Source organism: Sander vitreus, chromosome 1, assembly GCF_031162955.1.
Source record: "Sander vitreus isolate 19-12246 chromosome 1, sanVit1, whole genome shotgun sequence".
NCBI classification, from domain to species: domain Eukaryota; kingdom Metazoa; phylum Chordata; class Actinopteri; order Perciformes; family Percidae; genus Sander; species Sander vitreus.
Window position 1 is genome coordinate 28,951,454 of NC_135855.1, and position 17,902 is coordinate 28,969,355.

General features: G+C 41.1%; 2 protein-coding genes across 3 annotated transcripts; one reads left to right on the forward strand and one right to left on the reverse strand.

Annotated features, from left to right (window-relative positions):
- The first annotated feature begins 17 nt into the window (after positions 1-17).
- Positions 18-8,092, forward strand: nip7 (NIP7 nucleolar pre-rRNA processing protein). Its single transcript, XM_078251738.1, has 5 exons — positions 18-173; positions 303-389; positions 483-621; positions 3,362-3,502; positions 7,644-8,092. The coding sequence occupies exons 1-5, from the start codon at positions 118-120 to the stop codon at positions 7,761-7,763; spliced, it is 543 nt and encodes a 180-aa protein (XP_078107864.1). The 5' UTR covers positions 18-117; the 3' UTR covers positions 7,764-8,092.
- Positions 8,093-8,175: 83 nt separating this feature from the next.
- Positions 8,176-16,277, reverse strand: terfa (telomeric repeat binding factor a). 2 transcript variants are annotated; one of them, XM_078251710.1, is made up of 13 exons: positions 16,084-16,277; positions 15,459-15,554; positions 14,864-14,994; positions 14,487-14,573; positions 13,076-13,213; positions 12,642-12,766; positions 11,445-11,966; positions 10,549-10,677; positions 9,668-9,790; positions 9,446-9,577; positions 9,021-9,103; positions 8,875-8,921; positions 8,176-8,540 (listed from the first exon to the last, which is right to left on the reverse strand). In XM_078251710.1, the coding sequence occupies exons 1-13, from the start codon at positions 16,247-16,249 to the stop codon at positions 8,382-8,384; spliced, it is 1,938 nt and encodes a 645-aa protein (XP_078107836.1). In that variant the 5' UTR covers positions 16,250-16,277; the 3' UTR covers positions 8,176-8,381. The 2 variants fall into 2 exon arrangements, with proteins under 2 accessions (XP_078107836.1, XP_078107828.1); XM_078251702.1 differs by having other exon boundaries at positions 8,875-8,939.
- Between the last annotated feature and the right edge of the window lie 1,625 nt (positions 16,278-17,902).

Genomic DNA, 17,902 nt, shown 5'->3' on the forward strand with positions numbered 1-17,902 from the left:
TCAACCGACTTCCGCTGTAAAGTGTGACGGTTTCCGTGTTGACCCACGTTTTCACGTTTCGCACAGGAGATACAACTAACGTTATTCGCTGATAAAAGTTGCTTTTAAATATCCAAGATGAGGCCACTAACAGACGAAGAGACGAAAATAATGTTTGAGAAGCTGTCGAAATAGTAAGTGACGTAGATATTGCTGCATGCCTATTTAAGACAAGTTATTAAAAAATGGTAACGTTAGCATCCTCGCTAGCCTGCGCGTGTGTGTGTAAGAACCTCTGAGCCATGCTTTTTCTCCCACAACAGCATCGGTGAAAACATAAAACTGCTGGTGGACCGACCTGATGGTTCATACTGTTTTAGGCTACACAATGACCGTGTGTACTACATGAGGTAAATCCATGATACATTAGCATACATGTTCTGGCATCTGTCAATGTTTGTTAATCATTCAGAAATTCATGTATCCTCGTTTTCTGTCCACAGTGAAAAAATTCTTAAGTTGGCCACAAACATTTCCCGGGACAAGCTCGTGTCTGTGGGGACATGTTTTGGAAAGTTCACAAAGACCATTAAATTCCGCCTGCACATCACAGCTCTGGATTTCCTGGCGCCCTATGCAAAGGTGAGTATGGGTGCTTAGTTTTATTCTTGGTGTCCTTGCTTTCATCATTTGCATCCCCTCCTCTCTCCTTAGCTGCTACCAATGGAGGATGGAGTTAGAGATGCAGTGAGGAGTGAGGCAATACAAATATATTGTAAAGTGACACGTCCTAAAGCTTCAATTTGCATTAATGTCAAATGAAGTCTGAAAATCTGTGTGTACTCTGGAGTGCAGATCAGAAATGGCTAAAGACAGGCCACCTAAAACCTGTGGCATTACTATTTTTACACAAGTAAAATATCTGAGTATGTGTTCTACCACAGATGCCACTGTCCACCTGTATATACTGATCTTTACTGACGCATCATGACTCTTTTGTGTGCCACATAAAACATGGCCCATCACTTGCAGTGTGTTAAGTCTCTGAGACCCACATAGACCCATTTGTGTCTTTTTTGGGAGGGACAGAGGATCTGTAGGGGGTGATAGTAGGTGCACAGTAGATGCCACATATAAGTGGTATACATCATCTGAAAGCTGGGAACCCGACAATTAATTTGAGATGCAGCTCAGCACTGTGTCGAGGTTTTCTACTCATAAATCTGTAATAAACCTTTTGTGTTTTGGTTTGGCACTAAAATGAAATGGCTACTATGTGTGATGACTAACATCACACATGAATACAATTAGACTCGTTGAATCCACAAGAGTCTCAGCTTACCAATCGTATCCAATTTGTGCAATTTCAAGACTTTTTGTTTATGGACCCCAGTTTGCAAAAATATTCAAATACACCATTTTAGAATATGTGAAAATAAATGTGTACTGTATGCAAAGAACTTCATGGTTTTTGCCCCAACGTTGCATGGGAGCATGCCGTGGGCATGTCTGTAAAGGGTGAACTCGTGGGTACCCGTAGAACCCGTTTGCATTGAGATATCTTGAGGTGAGAAGTCAAGGGACCCCTTTGAAAATGGCCATGCTAGTTTTACCCTCGCCAAAGATTAGCCTAACTTTGGAGTGTTATTTAGCCCCCTTCCCGACAAGCTAGCATAACATGGTCGACCCATGGATGCCTAAGGCCTCCTAGTTTCATATAATACCCAGCTCGCTACAGCATCTTAAATCAGAATCCGAATCAGATTTATTTTCCAGGTATGAGGACACATACGAGGAATTTTGCTTTGGATTATACATTGCTGACAATGTGCTTACTCATACAAAATGAACAACAAAAACAAACAATATATACACACTATAAACAGAAACAATATAGACAGGTTGAGGCAGTAGTGCAATGAAGAGTGATAAGTGTGCAGGAGTAAATTATCTTTGATATTATTATTTTAATTATTATTTAATTATTATTTATTTTAAAGACAGTAAAGTCAACCTGGGAGCTCCGACGCTGCCGCAGGTCTCGGGGCATAAACTGGTAGTTCATGCTATAATGTTATACTGTAGATAACTACTGCCGAATATGCGACGTGCCACTCATTTGGCTGTTAATGCTAAGTAGAGGTCAGTGGTCAGATGTATGCAGGTGGTATCTGACCTGCTGGTTTTTAAGCCATATGACAGAACAGTAGCTGCATACTAATAGTTTTTTTTCACAGCAGGCGTTTAGAATTGTGACGGTAGTAAAAGCACAGGTGTTACCAATAACATTAACAATGGCTCCCCTTTATGTGGTTTGTCGTGATTGGCCACAATTAAAATTGCAGTCACTCATGTGAAGCTCTCAGGTCTAAAAGCCCATCACCCGTTTTCCTCATGAGGCAGGATTGTTTAAGCAAAATAATATAACTTTGCCGACTAAAACCCAGAAATATTTAACATTAACCGACTGAAGTAAAAAGAGCTGACCCAGGTTTTATTGTGCAACCAGATAACTTAAAGGACAATTCCGGCGCAAAATAAACATGGGGGTTAATAACGTGTACCGAGTCGACCGTTCTCTGGGACATGTTTTCATCATTCAATCGAATGTGTCTCTAGCTTGAAACAAGCTAGCGCAAACCGGTGATTAGCTGCTAACGCTAGCCTTCGGGGCAGAGGGTAAATCGCTATTTCTACACCACTAACAAGGCTCAAAATAGCACCACATTTTAACGGTAGCATAATGTGGGTCCCTACATGTAAACCGAAGCATTGAGAACTTTGTAAGTGTACAGACACTTTATTAAAAAGATGGATTATAAAGACAGTAGCGTTCATGTTTACATGCGGGCGCCATCTTGGAAAACGGTCATGACCAGTGGAACCACAAACGCCGTGTTTGAGCTATGTTACTGGTTGCATGGTGTTCGTTAGAAGCTAATCACCGGTTTGCGCTAGCTTGTTTCAAGCTATAGACACATTCGATTAGCATGACAACATGTCCCAGAGACCGGTCGACTCGGTACACGTTATTAACCCCTAGGTTCATTTTGCGCCGGAATTGTCCTTTTTAATCTTGGTTTGAGATGGCTTCCTGATGTTTGCACCTGCGTACACAGTCTCTTGAGTTCATTCATCCAGCAATCAATTATCAATTATATTGATATCTTTTAAAGCTGTCGTAAGTTGGATTTTTTGATATTTGAGTAAGTCAATATGAAGATTGTCTTGCTTGTAGGATAATTAACAATGTGATAACTTAATATAAATTAAATTATATTACTGCTCTCTCTCTATGCTGCTTTGCATTTGCACAAATAATATAATTATAAAAATAATTTAAATAACTTTTTTAAAAGCAGCTTCCTGTCATGTCTTTTAGTTCAAGGTGTGGGTGAAACCTGGAGCAGAGCAGTCTTTCCTCTACGGGAACCATGTGCTGAAGTCTGGGCTTGGGAGAATCACTGAGAACACCATGCAGTACCAGGGAGTTGTGGTCTACTCCATGACGGATGTGCCCCTGGTAAGTTTTGTAACTATGATGCTGAATTGCTCACGTGTTTTTGAGGACGGCGCTTACAGTGCACTGTTAAAGGCACAGGCACTGTTTTTAAGTACAGGCGCTGTTCATATAATTAGAATATCATGAAAAGTTGATTTATGTCAGTAATTCCATTCAAAAAGTGAAATTTGTATATTATATTCTTTCATCACACACAGTGATATATTTCAAATGTTCATTTCTTTTAATTGTGATGATTATAACTGACAACTAATGAAAATCCCAAATTCAGTATCTCCGAAAATTAGAATATTACTTAAGACCAATACAAAAAAGGATTTTGAGAAATGTTGGCCAACTGACAAGTATGAACATGTACAGCACTCAATACGTAGTTGGGGCTCCTTTTGCCTGAATTACTGCAGCAATGCGGCGTGGCATGGAGTCGATCAGTCTGTGGCATCATCCTCTTCACAATACCCCATAGATTTTCTACAGGGTTAAGGTCAGGCGAGTTTGCTGGCCAATTAAGAACAGGGATACCATGTTCCTTGAACCAGGTACTGGTAGCTTTGGCACTGTGTGCAGGTGCCAAGTCCTGTTGGAAAATGAAATCTGCATCTCCATAAAGTTGGTCAGCAGCATGAAGTGCTCTAAAACTTCTAGTAGACGGCTGCGTTGACCCTGGACCTCAGAAAACACAGTGGACCAACACCAGCAGATGACATGGCACCCCAAACCATCACTGACTGTGGAAACTTTACACTGGACTTCAAGCAACATGGATTCTGTGCCTCTCCTCTCTTCCTCCAGACTCAGGGACCTTAATTTCCAAAGGAAATGCAAAATTGGCTAGAGTGGCTTGACACAAGGAATGCGACAGCTGAAACTCATGTCTTGCATACGTCTGTGCGTGGTGGTTCTTGAAGCACTGACTCCAGCTGCAGTCCACTCTTTGTGAATCTCCCCCACATTTTTTAATGAGTTTTTTTTCACAATCCTCTCCAGGGTGCGGTTATCCCTATTGCTTGTACACTTTTTTTCTACCACATCTTTTCCTTCGCCTCTCTGTTAATGTGCTTGGACACAGAGCTCTGTGAACAGCCAGCCTCTTTAGCAATGACCTTTTGTGTCTTGCCCTCCTTGTGCAAGGTGTCAATGGTCGTCTTTTGGACAGCTGTCTAGTGAGCAGTCTTCCCCATGATTGTGTAGCCTACAGAACTAGACTGAGAGACCATTTAAAGGCCTTTGCAGGTGTTTTGAGATCATTAGCTGATTAGAGTGTGTCACCAGGTGTCTTCAATATTGAACCATGTCACAATATTCTAATTTTCTGAGATACTGAATTTGGGGTTTTCATTAGTTGACAGTTCTAATCATCAAAATTAAAAGAAATAAACACTTGAAATATACCAGTCTGTGTGGCATGAATGTATACATTATACAAGTTTCACTTTTTGAATGGAATTACTGAAATAAATCAACTTTTTCATGATATTCTAATTATATGACCAGCACCTGTATATTGTATAAAATGGTTTTTACACACCAACAGCAATAAATAACTTATGGCCTCGCGGTCCGCTTGGAAAGAACCAATGAAATGCCTCCTTGCCCCGCTGCACGTACTCTACCCCTCTCTTGTACGAGCTTGAGCTCAATGCGCCATCACGGTTTGTTTTAAACGGTTTGTACGAGATTAGGCGTTTGCTTACCGGTGAATGAAACGTGTAAAATTGTGGTCCTTTCTCTGCTCTGAAGCAGCGATGCTCAAGCACGTCTGTATGTGGGTCGCAGCCCCCGAGGAGATGCTACTTTAGAATCTTGCTAGCTTTTCAACATTACCAACCCTGCCTTTAATGGCTTATATACTCAGCAAAAAAAGAAACGTCCTGTCACTTTCAACTGCTTTTATATTTTAAGCAAACTTAACATTTGTATGAACATTAAAAGATTTAACAACTAAGACATAAACGGAACAATTTTCACAGACGTGACCAACAGAAATGGAATAATGTGTCCCTGAACAAAGGGGGGGGGGGTCAAAATCAAAAGTAGCCCTCAGTATCTGGTGTGGCCACCAGCTGCCTTAAGTACTGCAGTGCATCTCCTCCTCATGTACTGCACCAGACTGGCCAGTTCTTGCGGTTGTTGTTGCCATCCTGTACCTGTCCCGCAGGTGTGATATTCGGATGTACCGATCCTATGCAGGTGTTGTTACACGTGGTCTGCCACTGCGAGGACGATCAGCTGTGCTTCCCGTCTCCCTGTAGCGCTGTCTTAAGCCCCTGACACACCAACCCGACGGCCGATTGTCGGCAGAAAAGGCAGTCGGACTGATCAGTCGGCTACCCGAGGTCCAAAAAGTGCCTCAGAACACACCGAAGCGACGCCGACTTGAGTGTACATTCTGCGCGTGACGTAATACGCAGCGTTAATCTGTATCGTCACCCAAAAAATTAAAACCGGCAGCTGATTGGACGAACGTGTCACGTGGGTCTGGCTGTTCCCGGATTTTTCAACCGGGCATAATGGTGGCTCCGTTCGGAATACGATCTCAAATTTAACGAAGATAGTTCACCGAAACGTGTTTCTGAAAACATTTTTAAGCGAGAAATAGGCCATGCGGTTGCTGAATCAGTCTTCATTTCAGATTGACAAAGATTTTTGTCAGATTTTGAGAGGCTTAGTCACGCTCATCCCGCTCGTCATTTCCGGGTTAGCACTCCTCCAATCAAATTGGTCATTGAGTCCGACTGCCCGCCCTCCAACCCAGCAAGTCAGGTCGGCCAAAATGAAGGCTGATAGCTCCTCCAACGGACGACGGCACAGAACACACTGAACAGACTTGAGTCGCTGACCTCGCCAGACTGTCCGATGGCCAACTATCGGGTTGGTGTGTCAGGACCTTTTGGCGTCTCACAGTAGGGACATTGCAATGTATTGCCCTGGCCACATCTGCTGTCCTCATTGGCGTGCGGATCGGGAGCAGTAACTGACAGAGCAGTAACCGAACCCGAGCCCGACAGGCATTAAGATATTTATGTCCAAGCCCGACAGTTAAAATGTTTTTTTTTTTTCTCATACTAATGACACATGTACGTTTGTTTGTGTGGAAAGCTTTTATTAAGCAACTGTAGGAAGGCATTTGGAAATGTCAACAGATGAGTGCACACGGGGAAACAAGCCCACGTTAATAAGCTGTTTAATTTAAAATGCTAAAATGTGTTAACCTTTCCGACCGTGGTCAGGAAACCAGACTCGTTACCTCCAGGGCCAACGTTATAAAATGAATAACGTCGGGGTTAAAATCCTGTTTCTGGTGAGAAAATGAATGAACTTGGCTTTCAGTCTGGGGTGTATTTCGGATACCGCACACACTAGGTGCAAAACTTCAACTTATTCTACCAACTCTGCTCCAGTCGCAGCTACACATCTGCTTCCTCTTTCTCTCTCTCTCTTCTGCCCACTTTCCACACACACCCACACACCCACCCACCCACACACACAAACACTGAGCTCTCTTAAAGGAGCACCATTTTACAACAAATGCCTTATCGCGCTAATGTGACCGAGCCCGACCCAAACATCATTTCTAAATATCTGTCCAAACCCAGCCCGGCCGTCAGGGTCGGGTATCCATCCTCTAGTCCTCATGCCTCCTTGCACCCTGCCTAAGGCACGTTCACGCAGATTAGCAAGGACCCTGGGCGTCTTTCTTTTGGTGTTTTTCAGTCGTTAGAAAGGTCTCTTTACTACTTAATTGCCTACCACCTGCAAGCTATTATTGTCTTTTCAACGCTTCAACAGGTGCATGTTCATTAACTGTTTATGGTTCATTGAACAAGCATGGAAAACATCGTTAAACCCTTTACAATGAAGTTATTTAGATTTTTACAAAAGTATCTTTAAAATACAGTGTCCTGAAAAAGGGGCTTTTTTTTTTTTTTTTGGCTGAATTTATTTCTGCACATGAGATGGTTAACAAGCTTCACATAAGAGCACACGCTGCACTGCGATGTTATAAGGGCTGGTCTCAGTTTCATTTCTTCACAGCAATGCAGAACTCCTGAATTGAATGTATCTACACATACCTTATGTATTAAATGCAAACTGATTTTGTCCCCCACGGAATTTCTGAACTAGTTGTCTTAATTCTCAGGGTTTCGGAGTGGCAGCCAAGTCTACCCAGGAGTGTCGGCGAGTGGACCCCATGTCCATTGTAGTGTTCCACCAGGCCGACGTAGGAGAGTTCATTAGGAATGAAGACACATTAACATAAACATGATCACCAGCTGGACTGTCAAAGGCTCCTATCTTTTTTATACCCAGTAACGTTCACTGAAATTCACACCCAGAACATCTTGTAGCACAGAAGTGGTTGGATCTAAGGGCCCCTTTTAATAGATGTTACACCTGTCTCATATTTCCAATGCAGTCTAGGGACTGAAACAAAGACTTCTGACTCACCATGGGATACCACTTAGATACCATCTCAGGATTCCCTAGTCACCGAGCTTTGATATCACCTGCATAAAAGGAAGGGGGGGGTTCTTTTGTGTTTTTTCTTTTGTAAATGTCCTCTTTCAAATAAAATCCTTAATGTCTGTATTTTTGTCTTTGCAAGCTTGCTATTGTAAATGGGGCTGCAGTGAAAATGCATGTCAGACACATTGCAATAAAGACAGCTAATCTTACAAATTAAACCCAAACAATTTATTGAACTAGATGGGATGAACTTAAATGGTACAATATCTTGAAACATGATAAACAGGAGAAAAAGATTGTGCTAAACAAGAGGAATAAACCATAAAATAAATGTGCTTTTAGAAACCGTTCGGAAAGAATTGTGGACTTGGAAAACAGGCCATTGTATAATGTCCATCCATCACTTGTCCACTCAGACCTGGTTTGTCTTCTTCAATGTTCTCCACCTGTCCTTTAGGTTGACATTCGTTCGATCCTCGAAGGAGTAATATGCCATTATCTTACTCCAGTTGCCTTCTCCAAACCTTCTGACCCCTTCTTTCAACTTCTTTGTCTCACTCTCACTCCACTTCTGCAACACAACAGGAACATCAGGTTACACAGCTTTGTTTTATTTTTGACTGATAATTGAGAAGTCTGCCTGTGTGGTGCTTTCATCAGCTGCTGGACAGTCAGATATCTGAAAGTTGCAGGCTCCGGCAAATTAACGTTTTGAAGACAAGCGACCAAATCTGTCATCCTTTTTACATACGTTTGCTGAAAGATTGTCTTTCAGGTTTGATATTCCTACAATATACCTTGTGAATGTCGCCGATTCTCAAGACTTCTCAGCAGCACATAAATGCACCGCAACATGTAACTTCATTTTTGACTTTTGAGTGTTAAACAAGTTTTGTTATGCTTACCCTCTTCTTGTTGCCTGAATTGGAAATGGTGCTCTCATTGTGAGATCCTTTGGGGGAAAACAAAGCTATATTACCGTATGAACAAGATTTTCACGACTAGTTTTACACAGGATTAATTAGAAGCAGATATTTGATGAAAATATTACCGGTTTTCTTTCTGGAGGTGACATATGACTCTTCATCGCTCCACGTTTCCTTTGTTTCTTTAGCCTCTTTAAACAGCCGTTTCCTGTGAACAAGGACAGAGTTTCTTCTCATGCTTGGCACCCTTATTCATGACGGTAATTGATAATGTATTTAAATATATTGGTTGACATTTTGGTGCGTGTTAGTGAAGTTTGTATGGGATTTTTCTAAATTAGTTGATCTCTTTTCAGTTAAACAAGTTTTATTGTTAAGTCGTCAAAATGTGTAACTTTTTGCGTGACTTTCAGACGCCCAAATTCATACTGAATTATCTTCTGGTGAACTTTTAAAATACTTTTTATTGTTGCATGTTATGCTAGAATTCATTCACAACAGGTCATTCAATCCATTCTAAGATAAAGCCGCTGGTGTAATATTTACTAACCATTTGGAATTGGAAGGCCCTTTGTCTTGAGCAGAGTCCTTGTGAGGAGTGGAGCTCGTTTGAGGGACAGGGGGACGAGGGAACAGATTGGGTGAGCTGTCCAATGAATCTGCGATACAGACATCTGTATCCCTGCATAAATACATCACAGTTTATCAAATGTCAGTCACTGAATCATAAACCAACATTGTGACATCAGATGAATGTTGTATTTGGACTTGCTTGCTGAGAGGTTCACTGGCTAGTTGTTTACGAGGTTTCCGCACTGGGGTTTTGCAGGGAGCCAGTGACTCCTGTGGGTCTTCCTTACTGTCTGATGAGGACTCTCTTGACTTGGTGGAGTTTCTGCATGATGAGAGGTGAGACTCAGTCAAGCATTGTCCAGGAAAAGAAAGATGTACTTTTAGAGATGTAAAGACTATTACATTTCCTTCTAGCTTCCATATAGTGGAATCAAATGTGAACCACAACCGACTAGCTAACTAAAACAACAATAGTGATGCTTTAAGCTCCCCAATTTAAATTGACCTTACAGTGAGTTAACACTGTTAACCAATGTCTACTTGATGTCCTCAGATCCCAGCATAAACTGGAGGCCGTCTTTAACCATCAACTTTGGAGTGTCCAACCTCTTAATACTAGATCATCCAGTTCAGATTACTTTTGTAAAAGCAAAAGAGCAAACTTTGTTATAGTTTTTCCAATGTGGGGGGAAACGCAAACAAGAATGTGCAAAAAGGGAATTATACGTCACAGTTTCGTTCAATTCCTCTGGTTTCACAATTCCTGGAACTTTTGGTTTTCAAATTGAGCCTAGGTTTTTGAGGTCAAAAAGCAGGAAAACCGCTTGAGCACTGTAAAAAGGTTTCCAGGTCTTTGGAAAGGCTTCTGTGGTTGAAAACGGCTAATAAAAAAGACCCATTAGTGGCCGACAGAGGTCCATGCTATTCCTTAAACTCCTAACTGACCCAAGTTGTTTTTACGACAGACCGTCACCGCTATCCTTACAGCCCTGTGTTCTCACTAACGCGGATAAACATTACAACATGGCAATAACCTAAATGGCAGCCCTACGTGGGGTGATACTGTACATTTGGACTTACCCGCTGAGTGAACTGTTGGACTGGCTAGGGCATTTTCCCGCAGAGATCTCCCCGTTCTCCTCAGAGCCAGGGGGGTCCTCGTCACTCTCTGTTGACAACTCTGCCGGTACTACTCTACAAGTAGAGGCTCTGCGTGACAAAACAAGCCGTTTTAGTGCTGTACACTCACTGAGCAATGGAGAACCACAAGCAGCCTACTCATGATGAAATGTGCTATACAAGGCCAGGTGTAACAAATATTTTCATTCATGAGATGGAGATGTGTACTATCAGAGTCTGCATTAAAAAATGATTTACTATATGTTGTGAGAGTCGCACTGATCCGATACTGATGACTTAATTCCTGTTTTTAAACATTTCTGAGCTGCTGTTACAAAATATGAAATAATTCCTTTATCCTACTAGTTATTTAGTAATGCTCTGTATCAGGACATGTAGTTGCGCTCCGTTACACCGTGCGCTATTAAAAAAATAAAAAAATAAAACTCTGTTAGCTTGTAGCGTGCTCAGACAGGTCTCCATTCCTCAGGTGATAGATAGTAGCTTAAAACTACTGCTACTGCCTGCCCGCAGCTTATGGCACCACTACAGTCAAAACCATCACCTCGACTTATTGTGAGGCTACACAGGAACAGGCCTATGTGATGGAGATGGAGCGTTTTTGGACAGTTAAAACACACTTTGAGAAATTATTTATTTTCTTGTATAATGACCATTTCTTAAAATGTGTGAAAGTAGAGGCCACAGACCAAATCCCTCCAATACATCTGTAATGGTATTCTGGCTGACATTTGATTGATCAGAGCATCCCCTAAGTATTCTCTGATCACCTTGTAAGAAGTGACTTCTGAAAACAGCCGTTTAAAAAAACAACAACAAAAAAACAAATTGTGTACCTGCTGCTAATTTTGTTGGCTCGTCTGGGGCACTTCCGCACAGGTATGGTAACCTCATTGTCTGTTAATGGGCTCTGTGAGCCTTTTCTACTGGGTATAGCCAGTGACTGTGGTGGCTCTTCTGTACGGACATCAGTCTCCACTTCCTGTAAAGCCGTTGTGCACTGCGAGCTCCCCTGGCTGTCCGGCTCGACCACCAGTCGTGCCACAGTGTAAAGCCGCCTGTTCCTCAGCACTGAGGGGGTCTTTGAGAGTGAACCTGCCTGTGTTTGAGGATCAGCGCCTGTGTGTGGTGGTTGGTCTGCTGGGGAAGCCTCCATGGGGCTGCCTGAGTCTCTCTGAAACAGCCCATCCTGCTCCGAGTCTCGATCGATGCCCATCTCGGGACTAGGAGAGAGGCGCAGGCAGAGAACTTCTTCCTCCACTTCTTCCTCCAGCTGAGCAAATGTTCTCTCATCTGAACCTGCAGCCAAAGCCTTGTAGGCCGCCTCCAGCCTGGCCTTCTGGATTATTGTATGTTTACTGGCAGATAAGACAGAGACAAGCAAAAGAGGTTGAACAGGGTATTTAGGCCAAAGAATAAAAAGGGTATCCAGTTGACATATTAGCTTAAAATAGGAAAGGTTCCCATAACATTGTACTTGAAACATTCTGGCCTGGAGCCCTAAAAAAAATACCCTGCCCACACCAGTTGAATCGGAGTACCGATAAATGTTTTTAAACCAAATACCGTGCTTGGATATGGTGAGCAATGTAATAATATATGGTTATATGGGTTCTAAATGTCGTTAGCACAGCTTCTAATTGTGGGTATTAGTAAAGCTTATAAGTGGTGGACCTCACTGTTTCCTCTAATCCTTCCCAATAATAGCAGATAGACTCCCTCAGAGATGGGCCTATTTAAAATAAAGAAAGATCTGCTGTCATCCAGATGATGTGTTTTTCACAAAGCAGAGAGAGGGGTTGGGGACGAGATCTGGAGACACAGAACACAGTGGGAATCTTTGTGTCAGATGTTTAAACTGTAAAGTGTCCCTTGTGTTTCTGCTGTTGTGCAGCCCAATAATGAGAGGGGTAGAGTGCGCCATATGATGGTATGGCTGACTTAACAGAGACCATAACGCTTTGGCCATTTTGCATTTGAAAAGAAATGATGAGCTTGTTTGAAATGAACTGAGAGGGAGCAAGAGAGCCTACCACGGTCCAAAGGGGATGATGTTTATAGGCGGAGTGAAGGACGGGCCTGCTTTCTCTTGCTCATCAGGTTCAACTTCCTTGTCGATTTGCGCCTTGAGTCGTTCGTCAATAAGATGTGTTGCAGCCTGTTATGCATACACAAATCCAAAACACAAAATAAGTATAAAAAGACAGTTACGTCATCAACCAATCAACAGAGTTGTATCTGTGGATTGGCTAAACAAATGTGTGGGTCATCACAGGCAAGGCTTTCTTATTGAACTCATGAACATGTTTTCATGATGACCAATCAGCTTTTAAAGGGCAATAAAATCTCAAACCTACATTTTTAATATTCAATCATTATTGGCCAGTTGTAGCCAAAATATCTCATCAACCTAAAGAAACCTTATTTCAATGCAGTGAGCTTTTATCTTGTGCGTAATGCAACATACCTTGTGGAGAAAGGGAACACTGAGTGGGCAGAGACTCTGGCAAAAGGCCAACATCTCCTTCTTGAACCGTGAGAAGTTGATTTGCTCGACTTGATGCATTTTACTCTTCTTTTTGATGAGACTCATAAATATAGCTTTCTACAGAGAACACAGACATTCAGTAATGTGACACACATGCCACGCTCACAACCAGCTTCAAAATGTATAGACATGCAAGTCAAATTGAAAAGGATTTAATGTAAAAAGGCAAATTATGGCCTTAAATTTCTACATTATATAAAACACTTTAATGTGTGATAGAAAATGAAAACCAGCTAACTCTGCTGGTTCACAACTTATAACAAAAATATATCTAATAATAGCGTGATTTTATTTTTTATTTCGGTTATTGGTTTCGCACACATCATCAAACAACCAAGAAAACAAGCTGACACGTGTTGTGTCGAGTTTTTCATCCCATGACGGATGTGTTAAAAGAGTAACTGTGGCTTCTGCTATTTGGCACTAGCACCTTATTTCACTGTGCTGTATGTGCAAGTCTCCACACTTGACTGAACAGTTTCAGAAAGAAGATTAGGTACAGTAGGTAGATGTCTGTAGAGACTGCTAAAGACTAAACAGAAGCAATGTATACTTTACTTTCATGGAGATGTGTAACATTAACTCATCAATGTATAGCTCTTTGACTGGAACATTTAACAAAAACTAACAACCTGAGCATTGATGTCTTTGCGATATCGATTAGGCTGACCCAGCATCGATACACCCTCAGGGTTATTAGTGTAACATTATGTCCCTGGTATTGAGCTACATACACATGAACGCATGTATGTGTGAGGGACCTCAGTTTCTAAATAAAATAAAATAAATAACACACCACTAACTGTCTGGTCATACGAATTGGCATTTTACTTTGCAAGATATACAACTAAAGGAGAGGTTTGCTACAGGTGGGAGATGGAGCGGGAAAACAAAACAAAAAAACACAGGGAGGTGTGGAGGATCCATCAACCACAATCAGGTGATAGAAGGTTCTTCAATAGTTTGACAAGAAGGCTATCCCCCCACCCCCCCCTTTTCCTCTCTAACATGGTCAGAAAAAAATGCAGCGATCACAAGATAAATAGAAGAAATACAGCATTTTTGTTACAAAGTTATCCATTTCACTCAGTAGTTTTAATATTATGTATAATATAATGTAATAACGTCACATGAATGTTTATGATTCAATACACAACACTTTTGCTCATAATGGACACTGCAACTTTTCTATAACAATGCGACTTACGACCATATGAATGCGGTAACCGATACACCCTAACCGGTAAGAGAAAGAAAGTTAAATGCTGATTTCACTCACCGAAATTACAGAGATAGTGAGTAAACATGCTGGTTTAGTTAATGAACTCACCTTGCCAACCATTGGTTTGGGAAAGCGTTTGTTCAGCACTTCTTTTGCTTTGTCAAACTCATTGTTGTTAATGAGCATCCACACCATCTAAGGACAGAAATAAAAAAAATAGTTAAATCAAATCTAATTAAACTTTGTGAAAGCTAGTATCTTTAAACAAGTCTAGCTTCTTCCTTTATCAGGCAGCCAGGTGGCGTGAGCTGATGTATTAATCAAATGCCAGACAGGGTGAGGTGGACACACACACAGGGACACACACTCGGACACACAAAGTGGATGCAGCATTCACATCAAAATGTAAGCTGTAGCTTTTGATTGACATGTATTTGAATGCCCTTGTGTCACACATTATAACATAAAAACAAAAAAACACTTACCATGTCTTTAATTGAAATGCATACTTTCTCGAAATCCTGCTGTGGTATACTGCATTCCTTGCTCATATCTTCCAGCACACTTAAGGCTGATTCCAGAGGAGTTACAGAATGGTCAGCCTCAAAGGACACGTCTGTAGGCAAAGACAAAGCCATATTTCACTGTGGTGTTTGGTTCACAACATGAGAGTAGGATTGGATGTATGTTCAGGGAAAAGCCCTTTAAAAATTTAGGGTTTTTTTTCATTTTCTGTGTGTGTGTGTGTGTAGGGGGGGGGGGTTAAATACATAACCCATTGCTATTAACCTATGTGTGTTAATTGTATAGCCCACTTGTTCTTGATAGGCTGGAAACAATAGACAGCGCTGATGGTTTCTACTGACGAATAACTCAACATTAGTATTCACTAGTTTCCAAATTGGGATGTTTCCAAAATTCCCCAGCTTAACTTTCCATGGAAAGTTTCCGGAAATTTACCGGAAAATTTCCGCCCCTTTGCAACCCCAGATGCAACTAAATTAAATCCCCAACAATACACATTTTTTGACAAAGTTACTGATTTGTGCCATCATGATGAATGTATAATGTTGAGCTTACCATTTTTTTCACCGTCATTTATCCGGGAGAGAAACTGCAATATTCGAATCTTTGTTTTCATAACATCGGTGGACTCCAAAGGACGGACCAAGACACCTGTAACAAGACAATGAATACGTTTGTCATTGCCCAAAACATAGCTACATGTTCAAATAGTAAGTAAATCATTCACACTCAGCAGGCTCTGCACTATGTAGTCTTCATTTCAATCCATGTATTAATATAAGGTCAACTGGAGATACAGGAGGGAAATTGTAACATAATTTTAAATTATGTTCATGCTTGTATGGTCAGGATAAGGTATACATTTGGAAAATAGGCCATATAGCTAGCTAGTACTAATGTTTGTGAGAACATGATGGGGCGATTAAACAGGTGCATATTTGGAAAAACCAACCAGCTGGTCCGCTTCCTAAAGTCCTTTATTTACAAAACAGAAAAAGACTGTTTGATAACACTTCCGACACTTCCACAATTCTAACTTGGCTAGCAAGACCTTTAGGGATTATCGACAAGCGATATAACAGTCCTGGTGTTACTGGTAACGACAAAGTTGGTCGGACACAATGAGCTAACGTTAACTAAACTAACTTAATTTGTGAGGCGGTTTGTTAACGTTACTTACTCTCAAGGATATCTCTAATGCCACAGAAGTCCGCGTATTGCTCGTTTTTAAACAGCTCTAGCCCCAGATAAAAATAATAATCAACTATCCAGCGGTTGACAGTAGATTCGACATCCTCAGTTTGATAGCTGTTTACAATTCTCTTTGCCGCCATGTTGTCCACCATTGATGTTGTCAACGGAAGCAGGTAGAAGAAAAGGCGGCTACTGTGAGTGCAAAAAGCGGCGCTTCCTTCTCCTTCTTCTTTTTTAGTCTATTTGCGGGCTACAAACTAACGTTTAAAGGTGCATGCCGCCACCTACTGTACCGGAGTGTGTAACACCAGGACTTTAAACCAATAAAAAGGAAGGGGGGGGAAAATATATTATATTCAGAATATTAAACCCGATTTAAATAATGAAATAAAGCCCTTTAAACCTGTATTTGTTTATCCCCTGTTTCTAACAGTCCTTTAATGCTCCACTCCCTTCCCAGATCTACCACCCTGTCCTTCCATCTCTTCCTTTCTACAATAAACTTCCTACAAACTATCAGTACATGTTCAACAGTTTCCCAACAATTACAAATCTCACATTTATCTGTCACTGTCTTTTGCATTAAATATAAAGTAGCATTAAGTCCTGTATGTCCTAATCTTAATCTAGCAGACACTGTAACTTCTTTCCTACATTTACCTCTATTATTTCTTACTTTGACAGACTTTTGAATTTTGAAATAATCTACCCTTATTATCATTATTCCAGAGTTCTTCAATCCCAGGGGCGCCACCATGAATGTCTTATATTACATCCATAGGATAAAGGCGACACAAGCGTAACCGTTCATAAGCGTTGAATGTACAACAAATAATTTTAGGTTTAGGATCAAATTTGAAATTAAGTCCAATCAGGATCTGCCAATCCAACTGAAGCAGACGCAATTTGATCAAATGCTTTGCCAAAGATCCTAAACCGTCTTTGACTTCGCTGAGACAGGCTGAGAGTTACTAATTCTTCTTTTCTGAGTTCATTAGCGAATTTCACACCAGCAGAAAACATAATACTGCCACACACAAAAGGGTGTATCGTCAGGGTACGGTCAAATCTGTATAAAGCGTTGTGCAAACTGAAGATTTTGTCAGCATCCCGCCCACTTCCAATGACCATAACTGCACACTTGGAAGAAATATGTACAGTATTGTGTTACTGATTTTCTTAGAAGGGAACCTGCACAGGAAAGGTAAGCCATATCCATTTGGTGGAAGAAGCATTCAGATCCTATACTTAAGTAAGAGTACTATTACCACACAAAATACTCCACTAAAAGTCCTGCATTCAAAACATTACACATTATAGCGCCACCTAGTGGTCCACATGAAAAGTATGTACGAATTTTCAGTGAAGTGTACTTAAATTATGAACAGTAAAAGACCCACCCATTGATATACAACTATTAAAATATTATGAAATGATCCATTTTGGTAATTAACCAAGGAACAGGCTAAAATTGGTTGATGCTACCTGTGACTGAAAGAGGGATTACTGTACTGAATAGCTTGTGCTGCTTCACACTTCAAATGAGTCGCTCAACATGGACTCTTAAATCTTGCGATAGACTGCGTCTCCCTGACCTCTGGCAAAGACAGTTGTGCTCTTTCTTGGACAGGAAGGCAGGTATGTTGACATTACAGGGCACACAGTCCTCCACAAGGAATCCCTCAGTTATTCCTTTTATTATACAGGACGGGTGGGAACTTTACCTGCATCATATTTGGGTCACAAAATCTTTTACTTTGTCTTTACTGGATCTATTTTTACTTTGATGTTGCAGCAACGCCTTT

What these genes read in the sequence shown, in the direction of transcription:
- nip7 (XM_078251738.1), top strand. Translation starts at nt 118, where the DNA reads ATGAGGCCACTAACAGACGAAGAGACGAAAATAATGTTTGAGAAGCTG. An exon ending in TTTGAGAAGCTGTCGAAATA is followed by an intron (nt 174 to 302) that starts GTAAGTGACGTA and finishes CTCCCACAACAG; the next exon opens with CATCGGTGAAAACATAAAAC. An exon ending in GACCGTGTGTACTACATGAG is followed by an intron (nt 390 to 482) that starts GTAAATCCATGA and finishes TTCTGTCCACAG; the next exon opens with TGAAAAAATTCTTAAGTTGG.
- terfa (XM_078251702.1), bottom strand. Translation starts at nt 16,249, where the DNA reads ATGGTGGACAACATGGCGGCAAAGAGAATTGTAAACAGCTATCAAACT. An exon ending in ATCATCCCCTTTGGACCGTG is followed by an intron (nt 11,967 to 12,641) that starts GTAGGCTCTCTT and finishes CTTATCTGCCAG; the next exon opens with TAAACATACAATAATCCAGA. An exon ending in ATTCAGGCAACAAGAAGAGG is followed by an intron (nt 8,541 to 8,874) that starts GTAAGCATAACA and finishes GTTGTGTTGCAG; the next exon opens with AAGTGGAGTGAGAGTGAGAC.